The sequence below is a fragment of the Xenopus laevis genome, chromosome 2S, assembly GCF_017654675.1.
Source record: "Xenopus laevis strain J_2021 chromosome 2S, Xenopus_laevis_v10.1, whole genome shotgun sequence".
NCBI lineage: Eukaryota > Metazoa > Chordata > Amphibia > Anura > Pipidae > Xenopus > Xenopus laevis.
In genome coordinates this window covers 116,567,110-116,581,140 of record NC_054374.1, presented here as the reverse complement: position 1 = coordinate 116,581,140, position 14,031 = coordinate 116,567,110, and the positions used below count along the sequence as shown (strand labels likewise).

The 14,031-nt window shown below is 39.9% G+C and overlaps 1 protein-coding gene across 1 annotated transcript; it reads right to left on the bottom strand.

Moving 5' to 3' along the window:
- Window positions 1-593: 593 nt before the first annotated feature.
- On the bottom strand, window positions 594-3,518 carry LOC108709765 (POU domain, class 4, transcription factor 1). The gene is made up of 2 exons (XM_018249889.2): window positions 3,215-3,518; window positions 594-2,665 (listed from the first exon to the last, which is right to left on the bottom strand). The coding sequence occupies exons 1-2, from the start codon at window positions 3,335-3,337 to the stop codon at window positions 1,670-1,672; spliced, it is 1,119 nt and encodes a 372-aa protein (XP_018105378.1). The 5' UTR covers window positions 3,338-3,518; the 3' UTR covers window positions 594-1,669.
- Window positions 3,519-14,031: the final 10,513 nt, after the last annotated feature.

The window sequence follows — 14,031 nt, the reverse complement described above, 5'->3', positions numbered from 1 at the left end:
AGACTTTCATCATGTTAATCATGTCCTGTCCATGACAGCCAGGGGGTTAGGGGCCACGAAAAATTGCATTACCAGTAGGCTATCCCTTAATACATCAACACAAAATGAATATTTCTTTAAGGCTTGTGTTTATTATGATGACTGTGTAGGGGGTGTTGCACTGCCGGTACTGACTCCTGGGCCAGAGCTGTACTCTCTCTCTCTCATCCCTAATGACACCGGTGCACGTTTAGAAATGAACACAAATATTTCTCACAAGCACAGTTCAAATGATGAAATGTTTGTCAAAAAAGAAAATACCGGTGGACTTAATGAATTCTGTAACCATCATTGAAAGTATTTACAGTACTTGTTCTCCTTTTGCACATGAGATAAGTGGTGAGATTAAAAAACCGAGTGTATAAGTGGGAGAAGAGCCAAGCACCAGTGAACTCACATCACACACAAACTAGAAACCAGTCTATCAGTACCTGGGCTCAATGCATAGAATGTAAGCTCTGCAAACAAGTAACAGGAAATACATCCAAATCCTTCCACCCATAATAAACCCTGTGTTCGCCTGCATTCCTCTAGATGAAGCTGTATGATACTTGTATCAAACATTCAATTACAGATGTTTTTTTTTAAATACTAAAAGATCTGTAATTGAATGTTTGATACAATTGACTGAACATAGAGGCACTCTGCTTTCGCAAATCTACAGAATAATAATAAAAGAATTGCACCCGGTCGTTCAATTTCACTTTAATGATAGGGATTGATCGAGCAGGGCCCTTAGAATTAACAAAATGTGTCGCATTAAAGTAATACAAGCGCTGACGAATTTCTCATCTCTTTCAGCCAAACGTCTCTAGGGGGAAGTTGAAGCATTATTTTTAGGATTCGTATTTAGAGGTCGATGCAGGGGCGGTTTCTCTAAACGGGGGTTAATGTGGAGAAACAGAAACGTGTAAAGAAATAGGAACGTAAATCAATTTTTTTTTTTTGTTGTTTACAGATACTTATGTGAAATCCCAGATTTCCAGCTCACATTGAGTCACAGTGAGTCACAGGCACTCAGGACAAGGGGAGAGCACAGAGCAAATAACACTGAACTTCAGATAAAAATACTGATCATTTCACATTATCTCCACCAACACTTTCCCCCTCTAGGGGTTCCAATGCGATGAATTTCTAAGGATTGCTTTGTCCATAGCACTTTTATATTTCCATTTTTTTCCATTTCTGTTTTATACTGTGGTGCTAAATTTTAAGAAGAGAATTTGATTTTTTTCCAACCAGTCATCTCCAGTCAATATGGGGCTTGTTTTATGTCCATTGGTCCCGACAATAAATAGTTATTAAAATGTTTAGCGTTTGTTATTAATTTCGATTTCATCTCAAGTTTGGAGTCCACCACAAGGGCAAATCCCCCTCCCCCTCCGCTGGCAAAACGAAAGGAACAATAAATAACTGAGAAGGGTTAAAGTAAGGCAGAAGAGTTCAATGTGCGGCCCTCCAGCACTTACTGGGCTACGACTCCTAGCACCTCCCGAGATCCTAAATAAGTGCTGGCAGTGGTAGATGAACAGCAGCTGAGTGGTGGCAGGTTTAGTAACTGTGAAAAACGGAAAGGAATAAATAAATAAATACATAAATAATTTGTTGGGGGCCAGTGAGGGATATGTGGTTAGTAAGTGGCAGAAAATTTCATTCTTTTCTGCTTTTGTCTCTGATTGCAGAACCAGACCCGCACCACGTTTTTTTTGAGCTCCAGTTTCTCGGCTATCGCAGCGATTTTCTCCGAGGAAGGTCGCGGCTGGACAGCGAAATAAGCCTCCAGGGACCTTTTCTCTGGAGCAGCGATGGAAGTCCTCTTGCGTTTCTTTTCCCCCCCATTGTATAGTTCGGGTTTGTTGAGTTTTTCCCTCTGAGACCCCTCGGCTTCCTCTAGCCAGGCTTGCAGGATGGGCTTAAGGGCGATCATGTTGTTGTGCGACAGGGTGAGGGATTCAAACCTGCAGATGGTGCTCTGGCTAAGGCAACCCACCCCAGGGATCTTCAGGTTGGCCAAGGCTGAGCCCACATCGGCTTGGGTCACCCCTAACTTGATCCTCCTCTGCTTGAATCGCTCAGCGAAGGCTTCCAACTCGCGGGGGTCAGTCTCTGAGTCGCAGATAGACACTAAGCCTGCCGCTGCCCCCACAGCTGAGGCCACCTGACCCCCAGGGCAATGATGAGCGGCGACCAGTCCAGGGTGCTGAAGGGCAGAGGTCATGTTCATGGCCGCCTGGTGGGACAGGTGACTCAGGCCGTGCATGTGGCTGTGCGGATGGGCCGAGGTAGAGATTAAGCCTCCGCCACCACCTCCGCCGCCTCCTCCACCACCTCCACCGCCGCCTACTCCTTCGTGTCCGGTACTGGCCATCAATGCGAGGGACGGGGAGGTGACGTGTTCCAGGAGGTCCCCGGGCTCCAGCGCCTGATGGTGGTGGTGATGGTGGTGGTGATGGTCGAGTGGGCCGGTGGTGTTGGAGGAGCATTGCACGCTGCTCATAGTATGGTACGTGGCATCTGGCTTGAAGGGATGGCTCTTGCCCTGGGACACGGCGATGTCAACCGCGGCGAATGCTTCTGCTCGGGCCAACAGGGTCTCATCTAGGCTGGCGAAGAAATTGCCCTGCATCTGCAACACGAGATGACAGAAGGGAAAGCTGAGAGCACATTCTGCACATTCTCACAGGCAAAGGGAATTCATCAGAGTTTACCATTTCGGCCGGAGCAGGGACAGTCACACATGGGAGAAATGGGTGTTTTCTATGGGAAGCTTTCTAGTTATGGACACACATGCTATGGACTCATTTGTACTGGTGATACTCGTCTTCATTCTGTAGTCACTTGGGGTGATGCACATAGACATGACATAGAGTGATTATTTGGGGTGATGCACATAGACATGACATTGAGTGATTATTTGGGGTGATGCACGTAGGCATGTTATTGAGTGATTATTTGGGGTGATGCACATAGACATGACATTGAGTGATTATTTGGGGTGATGCACATAGACATGCTATTGAGTGATTATTTGGGGTGATGCACATAGATTCGAAATTGAGTGATTATTTGGGACGTTGCACTCACACACCAGAGGTTTAAAAGGAGTAAAGGAAGGGAAAGGAAAAGCCAAGAAAGAATGAAAGTGGGAAGGAGAGAGTATCCAGAGTTGACTTACCTGTGGGTTGGGTAGACATGCTCTCCTTATTGCCTCCGAGCTAGAGTGCAGTGAAGTGTACTTGTGCTCAGGTAAGCTCGGGTGCATGGCAAAATGAGGCTGCTTGCTGTTCATTGACATCATCTTGAAAGAATTGCATGGAATCCAAGAGTCCGCGTAATGGAAACTGGGAAGAGGAAAAAGTGAAGCGTCTTGCTTTGCTTGGGATGGAGCCTCTGCTTTTCCTGCTGCTGCTGTTGTTGCTGTGGAATGTCCCGGCGACCACACTGAGTGCCTCCCTCCAGCCTCTCGGTCTCACTTATGTCTCTGCTCTGTCCCACTGCTGATAAGAGATGCTCTTACACCTGAGCCCCAGATCTCGCAGCTCCAGCCGGCTGCCTGTAGTATCGCGAGACTGTGGAAGCACTTGCACGCTTTGACACACATCAGCTGTCTGGGGCTTCTCGCATTTACTGCTCAATTGACAGTCTGGGCGGTGCTGGTGACTGGAGGCTGCTCTTATAGTGACAGACAGACAGCAGGACAGTGCAGGTGCTACACCTGGAGACAACCACATGCGCCCCCCTGCTTTCTGCACAACCCGAGCACCTCCTGCAGTTCCCCTTCACTCATACACACCCACGTGACCCACCTCCCAGCAAACACATGCTCGTATAGAATGTGAGACAATATCACTTAGCTCACTTGCATGTTTGAATGATCAGCCTATACGTCTCGGGTAATTTAAGACGAAATGATTTCTGACACACGTTTAAAGGGATGTATCCCGTTTTGAATTTTATATATATATATATATATATATATATATATATATATATATATATTGAATAAAGTACCCCCTATTTTAAAATACAAGGATATTATAAGTTACCGAGGAGTTTCAGGACCACTGGGGGTACTTTATTTATTATAATACACAAGTTTCAGTGAGTCATGTGACAGAAATGACATCAGAACTCACCGTTTATAACTGATGACATCACTACTCACCGTTTATAAGGATATAATTTACAAGATATTCATGGCTTTTGTGTATTTTATATATATATAGTGAATAAAGTACCCCCTCTTGTAAAATATAAGGATATTATAAGTTACCAAGGAGTTTCATGACCATATAAAAACACGAGGCCGAAGGCCGAGTGTTTTTATACAGGTCATGGAACTCCGAGGTAACTTCTAATATCCTCATATTTTACAACTAGGGGTACTTTATTTATTATAATACACAAATTTCAGTGAGTCATGTGACAGAAATGACATCAGAACTCACCGTTTATAACTGATGACATCAGAACTCACCATTTATAAGGATATAATTTACAGGATATTCACGGCTTTTGTGTATTATATATATATATATATATATATTCGCAGGAACAGCGACACTCACAGGATTTTCTTTGCGGGTAAAAGTATGTTTATTCCACTCAACGTTTCGAAACGTTGAGTGGAATAAACATACTTTTACCCGCAAAGAAAATCCTGTGAGTGTCGCTGTTCCTGCGAATATCTATTACCTTTCTGCTGGCACCCAGGCTATTACGGAGTCAACGGTGTGCACCTTTGGACTTGGTATATATATATATAAATATATCCTCTATATATATATATAACTATCATTCGGACAGCACTCCCACAGACACAAACAAAAAACATTTATCCTACTCTATGATTATGTGTTACCATTGGGATGATAAATACACCGGCCTGTCTTCCTATAGGTGAGAGGGAAGGAGGCAGCGCGGGGCAGTTGCTATGTAACTCTCCATCTGCCAACTGAGCCCTCTTCGTCTCGCTCTCTCACGTGGAACAGACACAGAATTGAACGGCACATTCCAAAACCCCAATTACTTTTGAAGGATTCATTTCTCTTTTGTGCCTATTAAGAAAGATTTCTCTAAATTTCGTTCCACAAGAATAAAAAAAAGTAATTGTTTCACTCTATTTACTAAGCTTTAAAACCTGACAGCGAATTGTAATGCCAAGTGTGACCTGGTGTTATGCACAAAAAGGAATGTCTTATTTAAAAGGCACCAAGCTATCATTGCATGCTCTCCCATCCACCCATAATACATTGGAGTTACCTTCCATATTAATTCAGCGCTTTTCTGTGTTACTAGTACCGAGGATTTGGATGGTTAAAATCTGAACTGGCAATCTTTTTTTGCATTTTCTATGGAACATTAATATTACACCTTAAAAAATTAGAAAACTTCAACTTGCCCAGGAAAACTGGGCCCAATATGCCTTTTTACTTCTAGCTTTGTAAAGTATTTTATCATATCTATCTATCTATCTATCTATCTATCTATCTATCTATCTATCTATCTATCTATCCAGTGTCGGACTGGCCCACCAGGATACGAGGAAAACTCCCGGTGGGCCAAGGTGTCAGTGGGCCCTCATGCTGCTACACTTTTGGCCTATTTCATGGCCTTTCCCTATTTTATGAGAACAAAGGCTAAATAGATGTAATAATAGATTATAGTATGTAAAGAAAACAAACTAGTAGAATAGAGGATGATTGAGGAGATAAAGAATATTAGTACTGAGAGTGGGCCCTTGGTCTAAGGTTTCATGGTGGGCCCCTGGTCTAAAGTTTTTGGGTGGGCCTCTGGTGTTCCAGTCCGACACTGTAGCTATCTATCTAACATTTCTCTCGCGCTCTCTCTCTCAAACCTTTCTAGTACCATACTGATTTGCAGGTTTAAAATATAATAACAAAAAGTTATTCTTAACTTCTAGCTTTGTAAAGTATTTTATCATATCTACACTGTATCTATCTATCTATCTATCTATCTATCTATCTATCTATCTATCAATCATCTACCTATTATTTATATCTATCCATAATCTATCTATCCATCTATCCATAATCTATCTATCCATAATCTATCCATCTATCCATAATCTATCTATCCATCTATCTATCCATCTATCTATCCATCCATCCATCCATCTATATATCTACATATCATCTATCTACCTATTAGTATTAGTATTTTATCATATCTATCTATCTATCTATCTATCTATCTATCTATCTATCTATCTATCTATCTATCTATCTACATATCATCTATCTACCTATTATCTATCAATCTCTCTCTCTCTCTCTCTCTCTCTCTCTCTCTCTCTCTCTCTCTCTCTCTCTCTCTCTCTCTCTCTCACAAACCTTTCTAGTACCATACTGATTTGCAGGTATGATGTTCTATTCTATGGCACCAGGTTGTTGCGACTGTTTCTGGTGTGGTGTCTGATCTCTCATTCTCCTCACAGACAGGGGAAGCTATGCACATGAGGTGAAATGACTTCCTAATGAGATGTCCAGTCCTATCCCAGCTACATTAGAGCCCTCAGCATCCCACTTAGCAGTCCCACACTCAAAATCATGTACACAGGGTCTGGGGAGAAATAGTTGACTTGTCATGTAACACATTGCACTGATTTATTATGAAATTTTAACGAAATCATGCATATTTTAGCAGCCTTTAATCACTGCATGAAATTTTAATTCATGAACTGTAGCACGGTTAAATAAATGAAGTGTTAATTTATTACGATTAATTAATTTGTTAAAGGATTGTGTGCAAAGTTAAGGTGGAATAAAAACATCCCTTTGTTAGTTCCCTGACTAAATGATGAGGTTCAGTTAGCAGTAAAATGCAGCTCTCTTTCCTGTCATGAGTCAGTGGGAGCAGTGCACTGCAGGAATATGAATGGACTTATTACAGAAATATAACTAAGGAGAATGTCACAGCAAACTGAATTGTAAATAAACGTGTCACATGAGAAAAAGCATAAGATAAAGGTGTCCTGACCCCAAAAACTGGTGCATAATGAATGAAGATGTAATGCTAAGTAACTTTCCACTTTTTTATAGTCACTGTACATGCAATTGTAGTTAAACATTTGAAGAAATATTTGTCACTTTTGCTACATGTTTATTTTTCCTGCATTGCCAACTCTGACTCTTGAAACAAACAAATGGATATGGCTTTCAACTGCAATTTCATTTACAAATACCATTAAAACCACTGAACTTTTCTAATGAATGTATATTAGAATGTTGCTTACAATTATTTTCTTTTGTATTTCAGGTTTTTAGGATGGAGGAGCTCCTTAAAAAAAAATCCCAGCATCTTGTGAGTTAATATACTGTATTAACCCCATCAGTTGTTGGCTGTTACGGATTCGTTCGGTTTCAGCTGTGAATGGGATCACATTATTGTGAGGCAGCCCCCCTGGGAGCCAAGGCTTGTACATCCAAAACCTCAGCTCCAGATAATGAGGTTACACAAGATAAAATGCAGGCAAAGGTCATCAAATGTGATCCGAGTCTCTCCACATGTTAGTGAGGTAATCAGCTACTGGGAGGAACCAAATGCAGATCCCTGTAAAAGTCCCATTATACTGCACAGATTATGGAATTACAATAGATTCTGGAATAATGCTGCATAATTAACAGACTCAACAAATTAGTTCACATAATGATTCTGAAATGTCACCAAACATATTAGCGCCTTCCTGATAGAATTGAAACATGCACAGTCATTTCTCCACTGTTTGTGCCACACAAGAAGTCATCATTGTGCAGGGATCACGTGCCTACTACCTAACCCCCAACTTTCCCTTTAAACAGACACATTCATGAACATGTATATTGCAGGGTTTAGTGGAAATCTGTGCAGCCACTCATTAGGTACATCCTTTCTCTAACAGAGACATAGAAAGTACTTTTATGGGCAATGGCATAAATATGTTTTGTTTGCAGGGGAAATTGTATTTTTGAAACAAAATTGGGAAACATGCTGCCCATGGCACACAAGAGCTAGTACCATATTAGCATTCTCTTGCAGTATTTTCTCTGGTGAAACACAGGCTGAGTGCTTTCCTTTAACAGCAGCACAGTGTGTGGGGGGGGGGGGGGGGGTTGTATGTTCTCCCCATCCTTCTGCAGGTTTCCTCTTGATACTCTGGTTTCCTGTAACACCCCTAAAACATACAGACAGGTTAACTGGCTGCTAATAATATTGACCAACGAATGTGTTTATGTGGGGACCTTAGGTCAGTGGTTGGGACCCACTGATCTAATGTCCCTATCACATAAACAAATTGGTGTCCCCCCCATGTTGGCAGGGAAAAGTAAAAGAAGGGACTTGGAGCAGAAGCATGAAGATAAGTAAGGCTGAGAATTGGGGGAGAATGTACCTTTGCTCATTTAGCTACACCTGAAATTCCAGTGTGAAGATCACTTAGAATCAGGTTTGGGGCAAATTGATGTATAATGTCTGTAAAGTGTTGTGGAATATACTTAATAGACAATAAACTATAAACGAGAAGGCTGGTCCGTATAGGAAGAGAGACCCATTATGCACTGAATGGTGGCCCCACTTGACAGACAGTTAGACTGTCATTTGTTGCTGAACACAGGGTACAGACTACAGTGTCTTTTACAACCAATCTTTCATATTGTTAAACATATAAGCATATAAGCAGTTTTTTAGGAGCGAAGGGGTCTAAATCCATTTTATCTGACAAATTACTGCTTGGCCAAGTATCAAAATCCCTGCATGATTCCCTTTGGATTTCATGAGGGGTATGCTGAAAGGAGGGATTGTTAACATAGCAGAGGGAAAAAAGTACATGGTTGCAGTTTGTCTTTTATTAGAAAATATTTTTAGATTCATGTAAGACATATGTGTTAGGGTAGGGGTTACACTGAAACAATCAGACACTTCTCCAAACTAATGCCCTGAGGCTATTGGGAATCAATGGGACTTAGTTGTCTTTGAGTGACAGCATGGCTGCCTGCATGTTTGTGTTCTGAACTGCAGAGTATGGTATAGGCTATGGTGTATGGCTGCTTCCCTGCTTAGTGTCTACAAATGTACATGTGCCTTATATCTATAAGTACATGGACAAATCATATCACAAATATTATAAAAGAAAGAGGTTTTGCCACTCTCCCTGCTTCCATTCATTAACTCCATGTCCCATTTATTATACATTATAACACAACGGCTTGCTAAATAGATCTATGAACCACTATAAGCAAGGTTTTGCTGTTATAGAAATAAGAATTTTGCCATTGCTATTACATATTAATACTGTAAGCCATACGCCTAGGGGCAGATTTATCAAAGGTCGAAGTGAAAATTAGAATTAAAAAAATTTGAATTTCAAGCTAAATTCGAATATAGAAATTTATCATGTACTGTCTCTTTAAAAATGTGACTTCGACCATTCGCCATCTAAAACCTGCCGAATTGCTGTTTTAGCCTATGGGAGAGCTCCTAGAATCTATTTGGAGTCAATTGGTGGACTTTGAAAAATCAACAGTGTTTTTTGGAAAAACTTTGAATTGAATTGATCCAGGACTTCAAACTTGTCACAGGGGATCATCATCTCAGAAAGTGTCTGTGACACTCACTTGCTCATTGGGCTCTGAGCAGCTGTTGAGAAGCTAAGCTTAGGTGTCATCGCAAATTTACAACCAGAAAATGCGTTTAGTCTGTCATATAAGCTGATGTTATGGGGGTGATTATTAATTTATGATGCTAATTGCACTGGTTTCTGTGCTGCCATATAGTAATTACCTGTATTAAATACTAATCAGCCTTATATTGTGACATTTCTATTCTCTATATACAGTATATTGTAAGTGGGTCCCTAAGCTCAGTAAGTGACAGCAGTACAGAACAGACAGAGTGAATCAGCAGAAAAGAAGATGAGAAGCTACTGGGGCATCTTTGGAGGCACCGATCTTCCCTGCTAAAGTGCTGTGGTTGCCTTGGGCTGGTACAGAAGCCAAAAACATAATATACAAAATTTCTAGCTACTTCTTTAATTCAGCTTGAGTTCTCCTTTAACAAAGCAAAGAGAAACAACAGCTGACAGGACTAGGCTTCTATATGGGGCAAAATGCAGCTCATCATGACTCGCTTGCACCTGCCATATCTTATCCTGTGACAATTTGCTATCGTTGTACAACTTTAGTTTATAATTTATTCATATTTTGCATGGTTTTAGTATAATTTGGCTCTCTGTTCTATCCAGCATGAAATGTCCATCTCCTATTCATTCCACACTCAAAACCACTCTGAACCCACTGACTGTTGTAGGGTAAGTTAGAGCATAGCAACCAGATAAAAATTGAATTCCACAGCAGAGAACTGCAGAACCAAGGACCAGTTGCAATCTGTCTTAGAATAACAGTCGACATTCGTGGTCTCAAACATTTTCATTTCAAGTCATCTCCCCAGGGGCCAGTGCCCCAGCTTTATACCACTGGTCCACATCATACTAGGAAAAAATGTATCACAAGCCTAGAAAGAAAATCCCTTCTTTTACAGTACTAATGATTGTTTAAAGCATTTTCTCCCAGTGAAAATAAATGTACCTTTGACAAATTTGCCCATACAAGTTACAGTAAATTTAGAGTGATCTACCTCTGTAATTGTGTGGCACTTTTGCTACCTATATCACAGTAAACCCCCTTTAAAGGGGTTGTTCATCTTTGATACTTCTAGTATGGTGTACAGAGTGATATTCTGAGACAATTTGCAATGTGTTTTAATTTTTTATTATTGAATGTTTTTTGAGTTATTTAGATTTTTATTCAATTTTTATCTTAAGCAATCTGGTAACTAAGGTCCAAATTACCCTAGCAACCATGCATTGATTTGAATAAGAGACTGAAATATGAATAGGAGAAGCCTGAAAGATCAGTAATAATAATAATAATACATTTGTAGCCTTACAGAGCATTTTTTTAGAAGGGAGTCAGCATTTGAAAGCTGCATAGAGTCAGAAGAAAAAGGCAAATAACTATAAAACTATAAAAAAATAATGAAAACCAATTGAAAAGTTGCTTAGAATTGGTATTTCTATAACATAATAAAAGTTACCTTAAAGGTGAACCACTCCTTTAACATGATACAAATCTGGAAACACATTCTGATACGTCATGCTTGTTTAAAATCTACGCTTTATAAATATACTGTATATAAACGTGGAAATAGTCCTTACTGGGCTAATGGGCAGCAGTAATAAAATTATACGGAGTCAATGGAAGATTCCCCTGTTCTTTGGGAGTAGATGCTCTCTACCCTGCTGAAGAAATGCCTTGTGGGTTCCTTGATCAAAACAAAATATATATTATTAACTAATTTATCTCACCCTATTACCAGCCCCATCCCCTTTGCCTATTTTGAAATAAAAGAGAAAATGAAATGCTGACACGTCTCTGAGAAGGAGATATAGTATCCTGATATTTATCACTTGCATTGGAGTTTTACACACTTTGTGATTAGGGATTTAAAAAGTAATATGCCATTCCAATTCATACTTTATATTTTAATGCATCAAAGCAATAGGCTTTAGTGTCAAAATGTAAATTTTGTTTATGTTTATATAAAATAGAAGAATGTAGGCTATATTTCCCTATAATCCCGTTGCTCTTTGTTGATATCCGAGCTATTATAGTTATATTTAAACCAAACATATAATTGCCCGTAGATTTAAAGGAGTGCAAACATATATATTAGTGAAAAAGCAGGTGGAAGACAAAAAACCAAAAACTTGATACAAATGAACCAGTTTTGTGCTTCAATCGGACACCTAACGGATAGCTGTCAAATACCGCAGCCAGTCTGGGAGCAATTACGCCATTAAGCCACCATTGGCTCAGCAGCTAAAGCACAATGGGCATGCCAAATTCGTTTTTTTGGCATTTTTTTTAAGATTAAGTCTATAACGTATTGAATGATAGGAATTCAGGTCATTAAGCCCAGTTGTTCTTATGCCAATAATCAATAAGGCTATTGGCATCCATTCCCTCGTGCTGAAATCAGTTACATAAATCATATCTCTTTTTCCTGTACAACTTATTTTAGAACAAAACCAGTTACTGTAGATCATTATTCCATTGGTTTGGTGCAGGACTATCAGACTTTGATCTCCAGAAATATCTATCTACAGAATTTAGCAAGGGGATTTGTAGATAGTAACACACAGATGGGGAATTTACAAGCTCTCATTAACATTGACACTTTCCTAATAAACATAGGTTTCTTATCCAAGATGTACTGTTTTTCGATAAACATTTACAACTTAAGCAATGGTGTTTTATTGCCTAATTATGCCTGCTCTTATTTGCAGCTGGCAGGTTATTAAAATATGACATGGATTTTGGGTAGGACAGTTACAACCTTGAAGCAATCAGGAGGGGTTTGAACTAATTTTCATGCAATAATATTAAATTACACAATATCACAGTGATTTTTGAGGAAATTATATGTTTCCTTAGAAAATCATTCGCTAGCTCTGATGGCAAAATGACACTGCAAGCCTTTCCGAAAGGACACTGTAGGTGTAGGAGGTATATAGTTACGGGAATGTACGGAGGGGTTGGTGTGATGGCAAAACCCCTCAGCAAAAGAAAAAACTAGGTGGTCAGCCAAATGTCCTTCATGACTCTCTAGACACTAAGGGGCAGATTTATCAAGGGTCAATTTCAAAGTAATGTGAGTTTTTTTTAAACTCCCATAACTTCGAAATTCGAATTTAAAAAGAGCAATCGAAATTTATCAAAAAATCTAGGTTTGGGTCCATTTTCGATCAAATTTGAATCGTACGAATGGAATTGGCATTTGACCATAACTTTTTAATTTGAATTTTCACTTCGACCTTTGATAAATCTACACCTTAGAATCTAAATCGCTGGCGGGATGGCACTTGGAGCGATTTTCTGGAGTAGCCAGAAGTTTCCTTGTGACGCAACTTCAGGCGACTTCGGATAATGAAGCGCACCGATTGCCAATCCGCCGGCAATTTACATTCTAGCTGTCAGGAGGCAGTTTGGGAAGATTAGTCGCCTCCACGAAGAAGGAGATTTGTCGCTGGGCAACTAATCTCCCCGAATCTGAGCGGGTGTCTCTGCCCTTATAAGTGAAACATCTCTTCTCAATTAAATACTTAACCAAGAGATGCATATTATTTTTAAATGAATATAAATTTTTTTTTCCTTTATGGGGTTACTTGCCTTTGGTCTACAAGCTGTAACACCCACCCCTTCCACCACCATGCCAACTCAAAAATGCTAGCTTCTGATCACAAGTGCTAAGTAAAGATTGCAATGGTCTTCACTATGAATTATACAAACATGCATGCAGTGCTGTCACATGAATGTCATGATAAGGGGGCTGGCACTTTCAGTTCCAGCACTCAGAAGAACAGCTATTTATAATATAATATAACCATATATCAGTGAGGGTTATTGGCACATCATTTTGGAAACGCTTTAAATTGTAATGAACCCATGAATGGAATTCCATTGCAAAGACACCCTGGATGCATATACATTTTATATTTGGCATTTAACCATAATTTGTGGAAATATGATATTCCTTCTATCCACAGCTGGAGAAGACCTTATGGTTACATTAGAATTTAGTGGCTGCTTGAATTCAGTTGCAATCGCCTAACAGTACATCAATTACTGCAAGCCTAAAGAATAAGAAAACCATTAACAAATAGACCCCATTGTGCCCGGCTTATCTCTAATACTGTCTCACAGCATTAGCAAGTCATACAATCTCAACACTTTCTACTGACTTTCTCTCTCACAGCAGGGTGCCTGCTCTTATTGCTTAATTAGAGGTCTGCATTTTGTGAGCTTCATTTTCTTCCTGCCAAAGGCCTTACTAATATTTTTATTATTCTCAAGTCATCAACAAGTGAAAACAAAACCAAGGCAGAGACAGAGACACACTGGCAGATTCGGGGAGATTAGTCGCCGACAACAAATCTCT

Coding starts and splice junctions, on each gene's coding strand:
- LOC108709765 (XM_018249889.2), bottom strand. CDS start 3,337: ATGATGTCAATGAACAGCAAGCAGCCTCATTTTGCCATGCACCCGAGC. Junction 2,666..3,214: donor CATGTCTACCCAACCCACAG/GTAAGTCAACTC, acceptor CTCGTGTTGCAG/ATGCAGGGCAATTTCTTCGC.